The sequence below is a fragment of the Mastomys coucha genome, unplaced genomic scaffold (genome assembly GCF_008632895.1).
Source record: "Mastomys coucha isolate ucsf_1 unplaced genomic scaffold, UCSF_Mcou_1 pScaffold9, whole genome shotgun sequence".
In the NCBI taxonomy this organism is placed as follows: domain Eukaryota; kingdom Metazoa; phylum Chordata; class Mammalia; order Rodentia; family Muridae; genus Mastomys; species Mastomys coucha.
In genome coordinates this window covers 4485283-4506067 of record NW_022196915.1, presented here as the reverse complement: position 1 = coordinate 4506067, position 20785 = coordinate 4485283, and the positions used below count along the sequence as shown (strand labels likewise).

Genomic DNA, 20785 nt, shown 5'->3' with positions numbered 1-20785 from the left:
CAGATCCTGCTGCCATGTACACTGAGGGGCAGGATGGCGTGGAACAGTGTGACCCTGAGACAGATCCTAATGCCATGTACACTGAGGGGCAGGATGTGGAACAGTGTGACCCTGAGACAGATCCTGCTGCCATGTACACTGAGGGGCAGGATGTGGAACAGTGTGACTCTGAGACAGATCCTGCTGCCATGTACACTGAGGGGCAGGATGGCGTGGAACAGTGTGACCCTGAGACAGATCCTGCTGCCATGTACACTGAGGGCAGGTTCTAGTGAGAGCAATGTGACCTTGAGACAGAATCTAATGCCATGTACAGTCGGGTAGGCTCTGGGTCAGAATAGGGTGACCCTGAGACAGATCCTGCAGCTGCCTGTTCACACCACACTTCTCATTGGACATCACTTTCTAAGAGAACAAATGTCAGAAATTGTGCTTGTACAGAATCATTAGCCATAAATACAGTAGCAACACGATTCCGTGTATAAGGACACTTTATGAGAAGTACTTCCACCAGTGTTTGTTGAACACTGGCTTTTTATATAACTACAATTAAATTAATTTTATGACAATTTTTTGACTTCTCTTTCTATTCTACCATTTCCATTTATTTTTATGACATGGCATCCATCTATTTATCAAAAACAAATGTCCATGCCAGGTGTAGTAGTACTGTAAGGGCCCATGATTCACCAAAGAATGATACCCTGGACTCAAATAGTATGTAAAAGCAAAGAGCTTTATTCTGCAGAAGTCCAGCATGCTGGGGTCTCCCATTACCAAGACAGAGAGACAACCAAGTGAGCTCAAAGGCCTGATTTAAAGCACATTAGGGGATTCCAGAGTAGGTGGGCTTTGTCTTGCTCCGTCTCTAGGGACATTCCATTACCAGGGTGTGGGGCCTGGAAACTGTTTGCTGAGGAAGTCTGGAAACTGCTGCTGACCCATTATCCTTGCCTCAGGCCAGGTGGCAGGGCAGCTTCTGAGGCCTGGACTTGCCTAGACTTGCCCAATCCTTGGAAACAGAGATTTAGACCTCATCTCCTGAACTGCCAATTTAAAGGCTGTCATTAAATCAGCCTAGCTTTCTCATTACACACCTTTGATGTGTAGCTTAGGAGGCAAAGGAAGGCAGATCTCTGTGAGTTTGAGACCAGCCGGTTTATATGACAAGTTCTAAGCCAGTTAGAGTACATGGTGAGATCCTGCCTCAAAAAACAAAAAACAACAATTTTGTCCACCTCAGTGGATTATTTCTGTAATGGTAATAATCATTGAGCCTCATTACTCAGAGCCCACACTCCTAGCACTATTAAACTTTATCAGATAACTTAATGATTTCTACTCTAATTCATATCAGGAACCATGAATTCATTTGTTTTTATTTTCACTGAATATCGTAACTGTTAGAAACACAGCATTTGAAACTGTACAAGTAATATATTAAAACTTCCTAATGTTTTTTTAAATCGTTGTTAATGGTTTTATTTATAGCCTGAGATATCTTCTTTATACAGCTTTTTGTTGAGAATCAGCATGCTTCTCAGATTAAAAAAAATATATATTTCTGTGCTTTGTGTTAAAAATAATTGTTGATTCTAGCATCCAAATATTTGCCCAGCTTAAAATGTTTACATTCTGAATTCCTATGGCAACAAGATATGGCTGTCTCCTGAGAGGCCCTGCCAGCGTCTTATAAATACAGAGGCAGATGCTCACAGCCAACCATTGGACTGAGCTCAGGGTACCCAATGGAGGAGTTAGAGAAAGGACCAAAGGAGCTGAAGGGGTTTGCAATCCCATAGAAAGAACAACAATATCAACCAACCAGAACCCCCCAGAGCTCCCAGGGACTAAGCCACCAGCCAAGGAGTACACATGGTTTCAGCTGCATATGTAACAGAGGATGGCCTTGTTATGCATCAATGGGAGGAGAGGTCCTTGGTCCTATGAAGGCTCGATAGATGACCCAGTGTAGGGTAATCGAGGGCGAGGGGGGTTCTCATAGAAGCAGGTGGAGGGGAGATGGGATAGGGAGTTTCTGGGAGGGAGAAGATCAGAAAAGGGGAATTTGAAATGTAAAGAAAATATCCAATAAAAAAAAAAAAAGAATTTTCCTGTGAATTTCATCACTTTGCAACACATCAGATTATATCACTGCAAGTTATTACAGAGAAGGTAACTGAGCTGTACATAGTTAACTCAGTCCATTTTTATAACTCTGCCCAAGTGGGCCATTTGGTAATAAAATTTCCCATTTACACTTTGTCTCTAGTGTGAAGTCATTTTTCTGATTTTGAATAGTGTAAAACAAAGGTAGGACTTGACTGATAGGTGATATTGTTACAACCAATATGTTTTTGAAAAATACCTTTCAACAGGCATTTGATGTATGTAATGGTTTGAATGTGAATGGCCTCAATAGGCTCATATGTTCCAATACTTGGTCCCCAGTTGGTAGAACTGTTTAGGAAGGATTAGGAGTTGTAGCCTTATCAAAAGAAGTGTGTCACTTGTGTCTGGCTTTGATGTTTCATGAGCCCACGTCACTTTCATTTACCTCTCTTTGCCTCATGCTTATGGTTTAGTGAAATGTGAGTTCTCAGCTACTGTTCCAGTGCCATGCCTGTCTGCCTTCTGCCATGCTCCCTGCCATGATGGTCATGGACTCTAGCCCTCTGGAACTGTGAACCCCAAATTGAACCTTTTCTTTTATAAGTTGCTTTTGTTATGGTGTTTTGTCACAGCTACAGAAAAATAACCAAGGGATCTCTTGTATTTTAAGATTTTACAAATGGGAAGTTATACAGAACAGTGTATTGGGGTTGAATCCCAAATCTCTCCAAATTTAGCCTTGATATCGAATCCTCTAGACTATAATGTGAGTTATGTGCCTGCCTTGTTAACTTCTAAGAATGAAATGAGGTACTATTGTTACTAATGTGTTCCTCTGTTCTGACAGTCCCAGACTTTGTTGGTCCAAACAATCACATCCACCTCCTGACATGCACAGTACACAGGGGTCCTCCGGGTGTGTGAAGAGTCCTTTGTGGCTGGTGTCAAGAAGAGCTCAAACTTGTTTTCAGGTTCACTTTTTTTTTTTTAAGATATTTTCTTTATTTACATGTAAATTTCTCCATTCCTAGTTTCCCCTCCAAAAAACAAAGAAACAAACAAAAACAACAAAAACAAACCCCTGTTGCCTCCCCCTCCCCATGCCTGCCACCCCACCCTCTCCCACTTATTGGCCCTGGCATTCCCCTTCAGGTTCACTTTTTACCAGATATGCATGAGTCACCTAATTTGTTCCTCCACACTGTAAAAATGAAAAAAAAAAGTTGACTTTCCTCAGTGAATTGGGTGAAATACAGTGGAAGAGTACAGGGGTCCAGGCTCCCCACTGGGCAACACAAGAGGAGCAGCAGGTTCCCTGGGTCAGACAAGCTCACTTGGCACAGATGCTAAGATAGCATTTGGAGACTTCAGTTTCCATTGTTGTCCACATTAGGGCATATATAAATTTGCATACCCTTCCTTTTTGAGACACTTTTTAACCCCCAGTAAAATTGCAGTGTAAATCTACAAATTCATGGCAGAGTCTCCTCTGATTGCAAGAGTTGGTCCCACAAAAGAGTTACTAGGACCATGCTAAAGTCTCAGCCTCTTTTAATTGTGTGTGAAGGTTTTCGAAGGACTTAAAATATGTTTGTTAAAACAATAAATAGACAAGTCTTGGGGCCCTAGAGAGATGGCTCAGCATTTAAGAGTACTTGTTGCTCGGGAGAGGAATGTGAGTTCAGCATGTACATGGTGGATCATAGCAGTCTATAACTTCAATTCCAGGAGATCCAACACTCTCTTACAATTTGCAAGGGTACTGCATGCGCATGGTACACATACATACATGCACCTACACATAAAATAAATGTAAATAAACCTTTTTGTTTTTAAGTGAACGGAATAGGGTGAGGTTCCGTGATTCAGTATATGTAGCATGCCTGAGGCCCAAAGTTTGATTCCCCAGTGCCATGAAAAAAAAGTAAATAAGCAAACATGAATAAAGAGAAACAAAAACCTGCATTTCACACCAGCTCACTTAGAAGTTCTGTACTGTTGTTTTTTACACCGGCTGCCCGGAAGGGAAAAACACTTTCCATCCCTTTCCAGGGTCACCCAGTGTGGAGGAAATCGCTAGCACGTTCTTATTTGTGTTGCCTCTATCTTAAGCATCAGTCTTTCTTGATTCTGCTTTTAGATCTTCTTCTTCATTTTAGAGTACAAGAAACAGCCTTTAGGACCTGTTAGATCCTGGCTGTTACATATGTGGTGTGTGAACTCAGGTTGATGTATGTAACCTTTTATGTTAGTGACTCTCGTCTGGCCTCAGCTCCCTCCCTGCCCTTGGCCTTTCTTAGCAGATATCTCATACTCCTCCTTTATGTAGATTCCTGGGGTTCCCCTGGAGCCTTAGCTCAGTCCCACAGCTTCACATGTTCCCCTCTGCTCCAGTCCTCCTACATACTGCCTGGTCCTCTGTTGTCACCATGCAGGTTTCTGTGATTCAGTGTGTAAAGCTTACATTCTACATGCCTGCAAAACTGGCATTGTATTGATAGTGCCAAAGTCCTGCCAACATGAACTATGCCCCCAGGATTCCCTCTAACTTCAGCTGCTATAGCCTTTGTGTACCTGGAAAGCTGAACACAGGAGAACAATCCCAGAGAAATCATTCCTACATGTTCCTGGGCAAGGAGGATCCCCTAAAGCTGTCTTCCCCCCAAAAAAGGTCTTGGAACTAGATTTACACCTTTCTACTCTTATGGGCTGTAATGAATGGGACGTGCTAATTCATGAGATGTCCTTAAGGCATTTTTCCATTGGTCTTGCTACAAATAACTTCTCTTTGATAGCATAATACTTTAAAAACCACCCTCGCTTGGTTATGACTTTAAGCATGCTTCTTCCTTGGCCAAGGTGCAGTTTTCAGACCCTTCCACTATATCTTTTCATCTAAGTCTGTAAATCAAGCAGTACTCATTCTGCCATGACCTAAACACTGCAACATTTTTAAATAGTCTCCACCAGATGAATTAGCCAGCTGCCTTGACACTCTCAGCCTTGCATGGTCACAGCACATGTAGCTAACACAAAAATGCATGGTCTCTGGTCCACTCCCCAAGAGAGTATCCATACCGACCTCTGAGACCTCATCAGTATGGTCTGCCTTAATTCCTTTCACCTCCGGCCATACAAGTCCTTATCAGCAATGTCCACTAAGAAATTATTCATCCTCTCAAATAGTCAGTATCTTGAATGCTTTCCAAACTCATACCCAGAGAAAATGCCAAAAGCTTCTGAACTATATCATTGATTGGTACAGTGACAACAATATTCTACTCTCTGTATAAGTTCTCTGTGTTAGCTTAACTTTCCAAGGCCATGAAAAAACACCTGAGGTGATCAAGTAAGATACTAAGTAAGAGAGATTTCTCTTGGTTCGAAGTTTTCAGAGTTATAAGTTCACAGTTGCTAAGGTTACCATGGAGAGCATGGTGAGCACTGATCATCAGCCACCACAAGAGGCCCTGGCCTGCTTTTGCTGCTGTGGCTGGGACACTGAGGCACCTCATTTAGAGCACTCATGGGGGAATAAAGCAGTCAAGGAAGGGTCTGCTGTGCTCTCGTGTGTTGTTTGAATATGAATGGCCCTCATGGGCTCATAGGTATGACTGCTTAGTAATTAGTACTACATAAGAAGGATTAGAAAGTGTGGCCTTGTTGGAGAAAGTGTGCCCCTAGGGGTGTGCTCTGATATTTTAAAAGCCCATGTCAAGGCCAGTGTCACTTCTCCCTCCTGTTTGTGGATCTGGATATAGAACTTACAGATACTCCTCTACAGATAAGTCTGCCATACGTCCTACCATGATAGCAATAGACTGAACCTCTGAACCTACAAGCCTGCCCCATTAAACGGATTTTTTTTTTAAAGAGTTGCCTTGATCATGATGTCTCTTAACAGCAATAGAAAACTATCAAAGACAGAAAGAAGTTGATACCAGGAGTAGGCTATTGCTGTGACTGGCCTTACCAATCAGCTAGTTGGTAAAATGTAACTTTAGATTAGGAAAGAATTGGAACATTTTAAACAGAGCTTACTAGGTCATACTAATAAGAGTGTAGAATATAGTGGTGCTGAGGCCAATATACATCATAATGGAGTAGCTCGGAAGGTTTCAGTGGGGAAGAATATGAGTAAGTATGTGGCCTTGAGACCATTCTTGCGATGTTTTGGCAAAGAATGTGGCTGCTTTTTGTCCTTTTATGAAAAAAAAAAAATCTACCTGAGGCTAAATTGAAGAATTTTGGAATAATGGCCATGGCAGAGGAGATTTCAAGACAGCCTAGTATTCACTCTGTTATGTGGTTATTGATAGTCACACTTAGACACTCTACAATGAAAAGGAAGAAGCTGAGCAAGAAAAAATACAAAATGTACAGTTTGAGGAGAGATGGAGCACCAGGGAATGTCATTGAGCTAAGTCCGGTACTCAAAGAGAAAAAGTTTGAAGAAAACCTGATGACAAATGAAATAAAAAGAGTGGTAACCTCAGGGCCAGACCCCACCCAGCTGAGCTTCCAGCTTCTGGAAAGGTAAATAAAAGCTTAAACAGTAAAAGGAACCATCAAAACAAGAAAGCTGCTGCAAATATAATTGCATGAAGAAGGTAACTTCCAACCTAGTCATCAGCAAAACCTGGCAGCTTTGGCCACATTGTTCTGGATGTAGAGTCAGGAATATGGGAAAGAGGATGTAGAATCTCCCTTCTCTGCCGTGTGTGTGTCAGAGGTGTCCTGGCATGGAGGCCCAGAGAGACCATTGAATAAAGCTGTGAAGGTGAAGCCTGGATTGTGTTGGAGACCCCAAGATGTTTGAGATGACAGTTATGGGATATCTGCCCAGGAGATCTGCTAACAGAGTATAGAACCAGCCCAAGAGAGAAGTATGTTGCAGTCAACAAAGGTGAAAGGAATTAAAGGTCTGAAGAGAATTGTGACATCATATATAGAAATGTGGAGTTTGGAGTTGGCCAAGCTGGTCTCAGTCATACTTTGGTCCAGTCTCTCCCTACTCTGCTCCCTTTCCTCCCTTTTGGAATGTCATTGGATATTCTGTGTCACTGTTTATGGGCAATCTGATTTTTTATTTTTATTTTTCTTGGGGTTACAGTTAAAAGATTGCCTTAAGTCTCAGAAGAGACATTGAACTTTGTACTGTTAAACAGTGTTAAGACTGTTACAGACTATGGGAACTTCTGAAGTTGGACTGATGCATTTTTGCATTATGACATGGTCTGACATGGTGTGATAAGACCTCATGGTGCTCTGTAGAGTGCCCCAGTATGACAGGGTATCAAGGCACTCTGTGGAGTGACCCAGAACGACTCAACATCATGGTGCTGGATGAAGTGACCCAGGATGACAAGGTGACATGGTACTTACTCTATGCAGTGACCTAGATGATAGGATGTCATGATACTCTATGAAGTGACCCAGTCTGATAGGGTGTTATTGTATTCTATGGGGTGATAAGTATGGTAAAGTGTCATGGGGCTCATCATGACATGGTGTGACCTGGTATGATAGTGTGTCATGGTGTGATGATGTAGATGGCAACCTGGCAGGGCTTGGGATGGCTGCTTACCTTGCTCACTATCTGCCCTTGCTCTTAGTAATCAAGATGCAGGGAGCACAAGCCAGCAGTGTCAGATCAGAGACTGAGGTCCATCAATTGGGGTCCACGGCAGTGCCACTGCTAAACTTTGTAAGTTGAACAAACTATAGAATGTAATGAAAAGTAGAAAGTAGTCACTGCAGAGTACTGTGCAAAGTAGTGTTTCACTCCATCAACCACAAGATCGAGCTGGAAAAGTGTCTGTGACCTCCTAAGGTGTGCTGAATGCCAGATACAGATACATATATCGGGAGTAAGCAGATTTCCGAATCAAACGGGAAAAACATGTTCAAAACTGGCAGGAAAAAGCCTGTCAGCTTTAGAACAAAAGAAAACGAAAGAAAAAAGGAAAAAAACTTTCTGAGCTTTCCTGCTAAGACAGCAGCTGCTCTGAATCAATCTGGTGTACCAGTCTCTCTGGGAGCCACCGCGTTTCCTCCTCTTTTTGGGAAAAAATGCAGACTGAGCCTCTGCCCCAAACCAACATAGGGTCTGGGCCATGCCATGCATTAGTGAGCAGGTCTCTCAAACGCACCATAGCATGAGAATTAATAGATTCAAGATGCCAATGTCAGTCCGCTGCAGATTGACCTTTAATATCAGTCTGCAGAAAGAACAAATAAAATAAAAAGAACAAAGGCAAGATGTGCCTTTGAAGACTTCTGGGGGAAGGGGTCCCCTCCCTTGGTCTTGAAAAGCCAATTTTTAATCGTGTGATGAGCACTTCAACAATACCTTGTCCCATAGGGTTATATGGGATGCTGGTCTTATGAAAAATGCCAAAATCTTTGCAAAAAGACATAAAATTTTTACCAGTGTAAGAAGGCCCATTGTCCGTTTTAACTGTTTTGGGCATACCCATAACACTGAATGCTTGTAAACAATGGTCAATAGCATTTCTAGAGGCTTCTCCTGATTGCAAGGAAGTAAATATAAATCCTGAACAAGTATCAATGCAGACATGTATATATTTAAGCTTTCCAAATTCTGCATAATGTGTTATATCCATTTGCCAGATACTATTAGGTATAAGTCCTTTTGGGTTTACCCCCAAATGCGGGACTGGGGATAAAATGACACACTTAGGGCACTGTTTAACAATCATTCTTGCTTATTCTCTGGAAATTTTATGTTTGAGCCTCAGAGTCTGGCTGGATAAATGGAAATTATCATGATCCTGTTTAGCTAAGGCCACAGGATCTGAAACTAAAATTTCTCCTATCAGGGCTCTGTCAATAAGGTCATTACCTCTGGCTAATGGTCCTGGCAGGCCAGAATGAGCCCGAATATGACCAATATAGAATTGATTTTTACGTGCAAGAATGATATTTTGTAACTGAGCAAATAGAATTCCTGCTTGAGTGTCTAGCTTAAAAGTGCCCACGGTTTCAAGCAGTGGTAAACAATTGAAAATATAGAAGCTGTCGGTGTATAAGTTAAATGCATCAGGCACAGCTTCAAAGACCTTTAAAACCGCAGTTAATTCAGCCAATTGAGCAGAGAGACCAGGAGTTTTTATAACCACCTGTCGATTATTAATGAGATATCCAGCTCTTTCTTTAGAGGTGCCATCAGTAAATACCACAATGGCATTGTGTATTGCCCCAAAATTGCCCCAGAGATTTGCTGATGATATTTGAATTACTTATGCTCCAATATGTAGCCCCATTAAGATCATTACTTTACCACCAGAATTTTCAGGGAATCCCTTCTTTGATCAGTTGGTATTCTCTACACTAAAGGCTTCCAAAAACTTAGATTTAATTCAAAGGATGTATTACCATGATATAATTTCACTTCTGTCCCACTGGGTGGAGGAGCATTTCTGTTTCTGGAATTTATGATTTCCTGGGAGTCATTTCAATAAATGTAGCCTTTTCTGATTTCTGAAATTACATTATTCTTCCAGCAGAGTTGTCAGGCAAGATCATCACTGGAAAGGTTTTGTTAAAAACCAGGTCATTAGGCATTCGGTTCACAAGAGACTGTTGTGGAGGTAAGAGAGAGCTTTCGTCTTTCTACATATGCAGATACCCTGGTCTTGAGAGCATCAGAGGGAGATGTGGTTTCCGTGATTCCCAGAGTGCAGGCTGTAGGTGCTGGCATTGAAGGATTCAGGTGCTGCTGCTTGTGTGCTGATGAGCGATGCTTAAATGTAGCTAAGACACCTCTGACAGTAAGGCCATCCAGGAAGAGTGTAGCACTTTCCCAGGCTTTCTGCTTCTTTGTTTCCCAAATGGTACTTTCTGAACTAACTTGTGATTCCTAAGCTTTGCCCTCTCTGGCTATGCAGAGGTTTTCTGCATACCTTCACCTTCAGTTCTGTGTGGACTGTGATGGCTGTCAGCACCTAACACTTTCTCTTAAGAAAGAGCTCCTTTAGGTTCACCACCGCACTGCAAGCTGCAAAAGCCACTGTAGGTTCAGTTGCACAGGGGATGCCCCATCAAAATCACCCTAGAAGATTCTAAGAAGTCATGGGTGTTGCTTAAGAACTTGCTTGGTTAGGTAGTAGCCTCCTTGAGATTCTTTTCACTTTGCTTGCTGCTCATCGTCTTGAAACCACTGAGGCCTGTCTGTGAGCTCTGAGAGCAGGCATATCCCAGTTCTCCTCAGCTGTGACTTCAGCTGAGTGTGCTACTGACAGATACAAGAAAACTTCTCTAAGGGCACTTGCTTAGCAGATCTGAGTTGCCTGCCTCTATGTGCAGTGATGAAACTTGTTTGCCCAGTCTCTTATTCAAGTCTGCAGAAGTTGAACAGTTCTATAATATGATTTTAAAACCAGGGGTCAGACAGACAGCTATTGCTGCTGCTCATACTGGGCTGCATTCTCAAGAGCTCACTCTCTCTACCTTGGGCAGATAATAAAAGACCAAGTCCTTAATAAACAATACAGATGAGTAGCCATCATTGGTTATAGAACTTGTCATTTTATAACCATAGTTATACTTATTGGACCTTTGAAGGCAGTGTCTATGTCTGTCTCTAAGTGTAACCTCTACAGAGTTTCCTGTGTGACATGGGAGCTGGTGTGGGCTCATAGAATGCTCATTGCAGGCACCCTTGGTCAGATTGCCCAGAAGAAATGCTGTTCACAAAAGAATCAAACTCACAAACTTCTATTAGAAATCCCATCTTTCTCTCATCAAAATGCTGTCACTGGAAAATTAATCTTAATTGATAATCTATCATTTATAGATCAAATTTAAAATTTGTATTAACCCCTATTTAATAATAGGGAAATGGAGGGTTTATTTTTTTTCTTGCTTTGTTGCTGTTTTTTGTGGTGGTGGTAGTGGTGGTGGTGGTGGTGATGTATGTTTGTGTGTATGTATGTGTATATACAAGCACACACATGTGTACATACCTACCACAGGACAACAGAGGACAACTTGGGAGAGTCAGTTCTCTTCTACCATGTGTGTCCTGGGATCAAACTCATGTTGTCAGTCCTAGCAAGTATTGTTATACACTGAGACATCTAACTTCCCCAGATGAGCCTTTTCATGTAGGTTTTGGAAATGAAACCCAAAGTGGTTGGAAGCATGAGGAAAAATATCAGGAGATAATCCTTCTAGTTAATGGTGCTGGCTAGTCTGTAAGTGCCTGCTTCTGGGGTCTGTGTTGTAAGGATAAAGGATGTTCAGAGATGTGACTTCCAAGATCCTAACTCTGGTTCTTACAGTGTTCCTTACAGTCTATACCAGACCAAATTGTGAAGAGGCAAGGGTGCTCACTGCCATGAGCTGTATCAGATCTGTTATTTCTGCTCAAAGGTAATGCTAAGTCCAGTTTCTTATAGGGCCCCTGATATTCCTCTCAGTAAAAGAGTGATCCTTCCATGTGACTCTTCTCTGTGTGGAACATCAGAACTCCTATTTGGATATCATCTAGTCAGTAACTGTGAGCTGAAGGAAAATAAAAACTCCTTTCAGCCATGTAAAGAGAATCACAGGGCCTGTAGAGGAGGCAGCACTCTACATTCCCCTCACTTCCAAATGCTTAGCGGCCAAATGCACGGCAAACAAGATATGGCTTTAGTCAAAAGCAAGGATGGTTTTGAAGGTGGAGCTCCCTGAAAGGGGCCCTAGAGGCAGGGCTATGCTTCTGTGAGAATTGCCCGCTGTGTGGGGTATTTGCTCTGAAGTAAACTAAGTGACCTGAGACCAATTCTTGAGTGCAATAGCAAGGATTTCAGTTTGTGTTCACAGCAAGCACAAACTCTTCAGTGGGTATTGGCTGGTATCTGTTTCTATCAACTATTAGTTAGCTTAGAGATGAGATCCCAGAAATAAATGCTAGTCACCAAGTTTGGTGCTCCCCAAAATGACATAGTTACTGAGAAGATGACTATAGAAGACAGCAGGAAATTTACTGGTCAGAGAATCAAAATGTTACAGGACTGCGAGTAAAAATGAATGGTCTCTGTGTACTCTCAGAGCAGTTTGCAGAACTGTGTCTGTGTACGTGTGTGAAGCCATGCAGTAAGTGAAAAGTGGGAGTTGTGTTGATCACATCATGCCAGAGAGATAAGTCCTGTGAGTGATGCTTTTGAAGAGCTCATTTTCCTAAATACTGTGGAGAAGAGGTGACAGGAAATACAGAAGAAAAGGTGAAACCCTAGGCAGAATGCCCCGTATCCCAGCAGAGTCCATCCTGCTTGCTGCCAGTAGCAGAATAGCCAGAGCTGCTTTTCACAAGGCAAGAAGCCATGATTCTTGATGAGTCTTTGAAATCCTGGTCAGGTATGCAAGCATGCCTGAGAACTAGTGTTCTTTCCCGTCAGCCTGTGACCTCTGTGCACTTGAGCTGGTCCAAGTCCTCGGTCGGCACTACGTAGGGAGAGTGAGAAGAATCCTGAAGCTGCTTTGTACTGTGGCTTCTGGAAAGTGGGATCTGATTTCCAGCCCATGGAGCAGGAGCTAACATGGAAACTGGAAAAGGGAGGCTTTGACCCTGAGTGACCCAGCACAGCAGACTAGAATGGCATCAAGTGTATGACAGGTGACATGTAGCCTGAACTGTCAAACAAAGGGCTTAGACAGGAGAGACCCCAGTGTCTAGGACCCTGTCAAGCTTGTTTTTATGTTTTTATGTTAAGTCTTTAAGGTAGCATCCTCCATGGACAAGATGGTTTCTTATTCTTAAAGGCACAGTTTTTTTTCTGTGTCTACTTTATATATGACAAAAGGTCATTGGTCTGTGATTCCTGTGACAAACGTCCCTTTCATGCTAAGGAGTAACAACATTCATGATCAAAGCTCCAAAATCACTGACACTGTCCCTAAGTTCTCATAGAGGAAGTTGGCAGCTCACAGAGCAGTGGGGGCCACTTGTAATCCTGCAGCCCCTTTCCTTAGACATACAGAGAGACGTCCTCACCTAGAATCAGAACTCTGCCATTGCCTTTTCAAACGTGTATGTACATATATAAAAACTTCTTTTCTAACTAACACACACACACATAAAATGTTTGGACAAAAATAATATATTAAAAGGAAAAATGTTAATTAGGAATATGTCTGCTTTTATGGTTCAGTTGGCATTGCGTAACGTTTCACTGGGATGGGAATTCGTGTGTTTCTCATGTGTTTGCCAGCCTATATAAAAGACTTGCTCCCTCTTCATTAGAATAACATTTCGTTTATGGGGTAGTAGGTGGAGGTCAGAGGATGACTTGCAGTTCTCTCTTTCTACCATGTGGGTCCTAAGGATTGAACTCATATCCTCACACTTGCTGTCATCAATGCTATAGTCTGCCTGTATGTACATGGCCAGTGAAGACGCTCACTCTAAATTAGCTGATGTACCAAGCACCAGGGGAGAGTGTCCTACTAAATCCCACATCCCCTGAGTGTCACCAGTTATATACCAGGGCCTCAGGATGCCTGTCCTTATAACAGGAAGATCCAACCATAACCCTTGACTGCTCTGATAGCTGACCTCTTGATTATTGGGAGGGGATGAGACAGACAATTCTGAGATCATTGAGGTTGAACATATGCACATATTTCTACATTTCCACTGTTTCTGTTGATGACTGTTTTGGGACATAAAGCAATGTTTGGTAACTTTATTGTAATTTGCAGTTATTTATTCTGCTAGATTGGAGAATACCAAACTGTATACAATATAAGCCTATAGGGCTTCAGTTTTATATTCAGACAATTAAGACAAAGAAATAAAAAGAAACTCCATGTAATCTGTAGTAGTTAATGAAAAAAAAAAAAACAGCAGAGGCTTACAGTTATGCTGAGGAACAAATGATTTCCAAACTGAATTCATGTATCCACAACCAGCCATTAAAGAAGCAGTCATCTGTGAGGCAAGTGTAGCCTTCCTGGGTGGAGAAAAAATATTAATAGGTATGAATACTCTTGATTTTCTTGCTGTCTTTGATGCTTTTTCTTTGGCTTTCTATCCTGCATTGAGAAAATTTTAATCCTGCGATTGAGATTAACAAGCATTCCTTTTAGACTCTTGGGCAAATTATATAATTAATGACATTTTCTCTGCTGCAGGCAAAATATTTCATTTAAGAATGAAAAAAGCAAATCGACCTAACATATTGTGTAAGAGATATGTAGTTATACAGAATGATGCTAGTTTCCTCTCACCTGGGGCCAAGGTATTTTGATAGCTATAAGCCTTTAAATAGAGTTCAGAGTACAGTGGCTTGAATGATATGTAAATAAGGCAGTTTCCTTTGTAATTGAAGAGTTGACTTTACCTGTGATTTGCTGCTTGCACTGGGCCAGAGATCATTTTTAATTCCATATCAGATTCAGATGAATGTTTAGTTAACTAATCTTCTAATGATGGCATAGGTTCTTCCAGCAGTAATGAGGGAGAATTTAAAGCAAAATAAACAACTCATTCTCTTCTCCCTGACAGGGCCTGAGTCCTGTACAAAGGAGAGGGGTGTGGGGAGCAAGCACACAAGGCGGGCCAGTTCCTCATCATACTTACTAACCATTCCTTAAGAATCCCTGCTTTCAGGTTTAAGGCCTATAATTAGTTCCATATGGACCTCCTAAGGGACAGTACATTTCCCCATGTCCCTTCAGTGTAGTCCCATACTATTAAAATGATCACTTTCAGTTGCTGAGAGGAAACAGGAATACTTTGGACCTACTCAGGCTCTAGAATAGACCTAGATGCTCGGCCAAGACCCTTCACCTTCTTCCCTTCCTGCTTTGTTGTTTTTAAACAGAAGTGAATTACCTCTAAAGGAGCTAGTGAGATGGCTCAGCAGATCAAGATGTGTGCCACTGAAGAGTTCTGAGTTTGCTCCTTAGATTCATATGGTGGAAGGAGAGAACTGTCCTCTGACTCACATGAGCTTCCCAGCCCCACCACTACTACATACACACACACAAACACACACACACACTAAAATATAGTTCTTAAAAGATGGGCAGTTACTTTGCAGAGAAATTCTCAGAAGGAATCAAATAGGCTAGAGATGAAAAGCAGAAGCAAGGAAAACTCTGCAGAGTATGTAGTTTAAAAATGGTCCCTACCTGATGGACAGGGAGCGAGGCCCTCTCTGAGGGAGAGAGATGCATCCTCAGGGGTAGAGAGGAGGAGGCCGCCCTGGTGGTATCAGGAAGAAGAGTCCAGGAGTTCTGTGCTGTCTGTCAGATATTTTTGCAAGCAACAGAAATGAAACCTGGACAAGATATATAAATCAGACTATCTGTATAATTGCATGAGACAGGCTACAGGTCTCTTAATTCTAGACGCTGTTGAGATGAATGAAATAAAGAAATGCTCCATGCTCTCAGAGAGCATCAGCACGCTCTCAGAACTGCTTGGTGTGAGATTCAGTGCAATCCCAGTTAGAATGTCAGCAGATTCCCTTCCTTGCAGACAATTTGTATGGATGGAAAGCAGCATGATGAATTCCTTCCCAGATGAGTTTCAGTCAGAAGCTTTAATGACCCTGTGGTACAGTGAGAATCTTCATGGATGAATGGGCACACTCATAATGGATCATAGTAGGAATTCATTCTAAAAAGGAGAGGGTTCAGGCCTTGAAGTGAGAGATTGAAACCCTTTGTGCAGTATGTAAGAGTTCAGAGTGTGTACACAAACTGCCTAAGCTCATCTCATCTCTCATCTTCCAGCTGAGGCCTCCAGTGAATTCTTAACCCTTTAACCTTTTGTTTGTTTGTATTGCTCTGATAGTGATAAGGGTTAGTGCAGGGATTAAGTTGGTATTTAAACAACGTCTGGCTCCCATTGAACTCTTTAATTTGTTGAAGGTGGCAGTATTTGCTTCCATATGTTGTTAATATTTTACAAACATCAGTGGATATCAGAACCAAGCAGGGAAATTATGAAATGTTGCACTCCACTGTCAGAAAATTGATTAAGTGTAGAATTAGCCAGAATATCTTAATAAATACATGGTAATTGGCTGTAACTAACCCATGAGCTTCAAAGACAGACTGCGGGAAGCTGATGTCAATAGCAGCTCTCATGGCAATGGGGTACAGTAAGAAAAGTGGTCCCTTGGGGAAAAGAATCTATCTGTATTTTTACAGAGAACTAGAAGTTAGAGTGGAGACATTAAAAGGTCTTGAGGTGGATGCTTGTAGTATAAACAGGATTGGGACAGCCTTTCCTGTGAAATACCATTTCAGATTTGGAGGCTCTTGTAGTTTGAGAATGCTCTCACCATAGGGAGGGAGGAACCCAAGAGTTAGAAAGGTTTCCTGAGGACTCTTTTTTTTTTTTTTTTTTGTAGTATGATCAAGGGTTACTTGAGTCCATTCAGTGCTTTGTTTAAAGAGAGGTACCCAAAGGTTTTTCCAAGAGAGAAGGAAGCAAGGGGGCTGCATGAAAGAGTGGTGTCCACCAGCAAGCTTTCTCACATCTCAGCTGGACTTGGGTAGCAAGCGTCCTTCACTTGCTGTCTAGGGCAGCAGCAGTTGACACTTAGCTCACTGTTGTGGTAACAGCTCTCCCATAGGTTGCCAGTCTCTGGCTATCATCTTTCTACCTGTTGAAGGCCAGACTTTAGGCTCCCTGTTTCCCAAGTTAGACTGTAACCAATGTGTGCTCTAGAGGCTTTCAGCTTACCTGCTTTGGAAGCAAACACTGCTTAGCCGTTCTTAGTGCTTTTGTGAAATCTGTATAAGAACTTTTGCACTGTCCTGGCTTTTGTTATGCCCCATGGAACAGGTGGATGAAGAATGAGTCAGATGCTGGTGTGGCACTCTTATTGGTTAATGAAGAAGGTTAACATTTCAGCTTTTTAGCTTTCATACCCATCTCTTCTCAGGGGAGGCATCAGGTCCATTTATTCCATTTTAATGAATGGTACCTTTTTCTCTAGACTGGTCCTATTTCTTCTTTTTGAAACTTTACCATCACAAATGATTTATCACAGAAAAAATCCATTCTTTTTATATAAGAATAGAAAGACAAAAATCTGATAATTAAAACATAAAAAAATTAATTCCAGACCAGGTCGGGGCCCTGAGCAGGCACAACACCCAGAGGAAGCTCTATTCCCAGTCGCTCTAACGTGTCCAGGATCATAAGATCAGAGGTGTCTCTAAAAGACCTTGGGCATGAACTCCACAGCCAGTCCTACAACATCCAGAGGAAGCTCCACTCCCAGGGGCCCTAACAAATCCAAGATCACAGGATCACATGATTACAAGAGCTTAGCCACACAAGGATTTCAGGGTCCCAGAGGCAGCTTGACACTCAGGAGCTCTGACATACCCAGGATCTCAGGATCACAGAATCACAGGACCACAGAGACAACTGAACTCTGAGGAGTTCTGACAAAACCAGGCTCACAGGAAGGACAGGTTCCAGTCAGATATATTGAGGGCAGATAGCACTAGAGATAACCACATGGCGAGAGGCAAGCATAAGTACATAAGCAGCTGAAACCAAGGTAACTTGGCATCATCAGAACCCAATTCTCCCACCATAGCAAGTCCTGGACACACTACCACACCAGAAAAGCAAGATTCAGATCTAAAATCACTTCTCATGATGATGATAGAGGACTTTAAGAAAGACATAAATAATTCCCTTAAAGAACACAGGTAAACAGCTATAAGCTGTTAAAGAGGAAACACAAAAATCCCTAAAAGAATTACAGGAGAACACAATCAAACAGGCAAAGGAAATGAATAGAACCATCTAGGATCTAAAAATGGAAATAGAAACAATAAAGAAATCACAAAGGGAAACAACCCTGCAGTTAGAAAACCTAGGAAAGAGATCAAGAGTCATAGATGCAAGCATCACAACAGAATACAAGAGACAGAAGAGAGAATCTCAGGGGCAGAAGACACCATAGAAAACATTGACACAACAGTCAAAGCAAACACAAAAAGCTCCTAACCTCCAGGAAATCCAGGACACAACGAGAAGACCAAACATAACGATAGTAGGTATAGAAGAGAGTGAGGATTCCCTTACTCTTAAAGGGCCAGTAAATATCTTCAACAAAATTATAGAAGAAAACTTCCCTAACCTAAAGAAAGAGATGCCCATGAACATACAAGAAACCTATAGAACTCCAAATAGATTGGACCAGAAAAGAAATTCCTGTCACATAATAATCAAAACACCAGACGCACTAAACAAAGAAAGAATTTTAAAAGCAGTAAGAGGAAGAGGTCAAGTAACATATGAAAGCAGGCCTATCAGAATTACACCAGACTTCTCACCCGAGACTATGAAAGCTAGATGATCCTGGGCAGATGTCATACAGACCCTAAGCCAACACAAATGCCATCCCAGGCTACTATACCCAGAAAACTCTCAATTACCGTAGATGGAGAAAATAAGATATTCCATGACAAAATGAAATTTACACAATATCTTTCCACAAATCCAGCCCTACAAAGGATAATAGATGGAAAACACAAACACAAGGAGGGAAACCCTAGAAAAAGCAAGAAAGTAATCTTTCAACAAACCCAAAAGAAAATAGCCACACAAGCATAATTCTAACTCTAACAACAAAAATAACAGGAAGTAACAATCACTTTCCTTAACATCTCTTAACATCAATGGGCTCAATTCCCCAATAAAAAGACATAGACTAACAGACTGGGTATATAAACAGGACCCAGCATTTTGCTGCGTACAGGAAATGCACCTCATTGTCAAAGACAGACATTACCTCAGAGTAAAAGATTGGAAAGCAATTTTCCAAGCAAATGGTTCCAAAACACAAGCCGGAATAGCCATTTTAATAATCAAATAAAATCAACTTTCAATCAAAAGTTATCAAAAAAGATAAGGAAGGACACTTCATACTGGCCAAAGGAAAAATCTACCAAGATGAACTGTCAATTCTGAACCTCTATGCTCCAAATGCAAGAGCACGCACATTCATAAAAGAAACTTTCCTAAACTCAGAGCACGCATAGCACCCCACACAATAAAAGTACACCACAAAAAAAGAAACCCTACTCTCAGCAACAGACAGATCATGGAAGCATAAACTAAACAGAGACACAGTGAAACTAACAGAAGTTACGAACCAAATGGATCTAACAGATATTTATAGAGCATTTTATCCTAAAGCAAAAGAATATACGTTCTCAGCACTTCATGGTACCTTCTCCAAAACTGACCATATAATCAGTCACAAAACAGAACTCAACAGGTACAAGAAGATTGAAATAATCCCATGCACCCTATCAGATCACCATGGACTAAGGCTGGTCTTAAATACCAACCAAAGCAACAGAAAGCAACACATATATATGAAGGCTAACAATGCTATACTCAATGATAACTTGGTCAAGGAATAAGTAAAGAAAGAAATTAAAGGCCTTTTAGAATTTAATGAAAATGAAGACAAATCATACCAAAATTTATGGGACACAATGAAAGCAGTGGTAAGAGGAAAACTCATAGCCGTGACTCTAAAAAGAAACTAAAGAGAGATTACAGTAGCAGTTTGACAGCACACCTGAAAGCTCTAGAACAAAAATAAGCAAATATACCCAAGAGGAGTAGATGGCAGGAAATAATCTGAGTTTGATTTCAGCCCTAAGTGTGGGCTGAAATCAGCCAAATAGAAACAAAGAGAACTACACAAAGAATCAACAAAACCAGGAGCTGGCTCTTTGAGAAAATTAACAAGACAGATAAACTCTTAGCCTGACTAACTAGAGGGCACAGAGACAGTATCCAAATTAATAAAATCAGACATGAAAAGGAAGACATAACAACAGAAACCGTGGAAATTCAAAAAGTCATCAGATCCTACCACAAAAGCCTATACTCAACACAACTGGAAAACGTAGATGAAAAGGACAATTTTCTAGATATACCAGGTACCAAAGTTAAATCAGGATCAGATAAACCATCTAAACAGTCCCACAACCCCTAGAGAAATAGAAGCAGTCATTAAAAGTCTCCCGACCAAAACAAGCCCAGGACCAGATAGATTTAGTACAGAATTCTATCAGTCCTTCAAAGAAGACCTAAGACCAATACTCTTCAAACTATTCCACAAAATAGAAACAGAAGGAACACTACCCAATTCATTCTATGAAGCCACAGTTACACTGCATATTTTCCCTTGGAGGTAGAACGGTTTCTGTCTAATCAGGAACTTGTTACAATTTCCTTTCATAGGGGACTTCATAAGAGATTTTTTTTCTGCTTCTATCATGTTTAATGTTTCAAATGGATTTTAAAAACTGAAAAAAAACCATAAAAAAATCGCCTTCATGTCTGAAAAAAAATCTAGTATTTCTGAGGCTAGGAGTAAAATCTCAGAGTCACAGCTATGAGTTAATCATACAGTCAGTTTCTAGCTAAATTCCAATTATTCTAAGATGTTTTAATATATTACCCAGCATATTTTAGATCATCTAAGAATTGAGTACATTGTGCAAACAGTGGGGAAGTTAATAGAGCCTGATGGGTAGATTTAGCTGCACGTGCTAATAGGTCCATTCATAGATTTCTGAGAACTTGGGGGACATTGTGAAAGTAATCTGTGAATCTCAGCCACTTTTTTCCTTTATTACTTTCTTGGGATTAGGGCTTTTTTTTTTT

At 41.3% G+C, this 20785-nt stretch overlaps 1 protein-coding gene across 5 annotated transcripts in view; it reads left to right on the top strand.

Annotated features, from left to right (window-relative positions):
• The window catches only part of LOC116085393 (ubiquitin-conjugating enzyme E2 E2), a 280270-nt gene that overhangs the window by 147864 nt on the left and 111621 nt on the right, over nucleotides 1–20785 (top strand). Inside the window, exons 1-2 of one of the 5 annotated variants that reach the window (XM_031362971.1) lie at nucleotides 7062–7489; nucleotides 9639–9725. The exons of 2 other annotated variants lie outside the window; for them this stretch is intronic. In XM_031362971.1, coding sequence (XP_031218831.1) covers nucleotides 7398–7489; nucleotides 9639–9725 — 179 coding nt within the window. In that variant the 5' untranslated portion in view covers nucleotides 7062–7397. Of the gene's footprint in view, nucleotides 1–7061; nucleotides 7490–9638; nucleotides 9726–20785 lie in introns of those variants that run through there. 2 more of the 5 variants (XM_031362973.1, XM_031362974.1) reach the window with 2 other exon arrangements.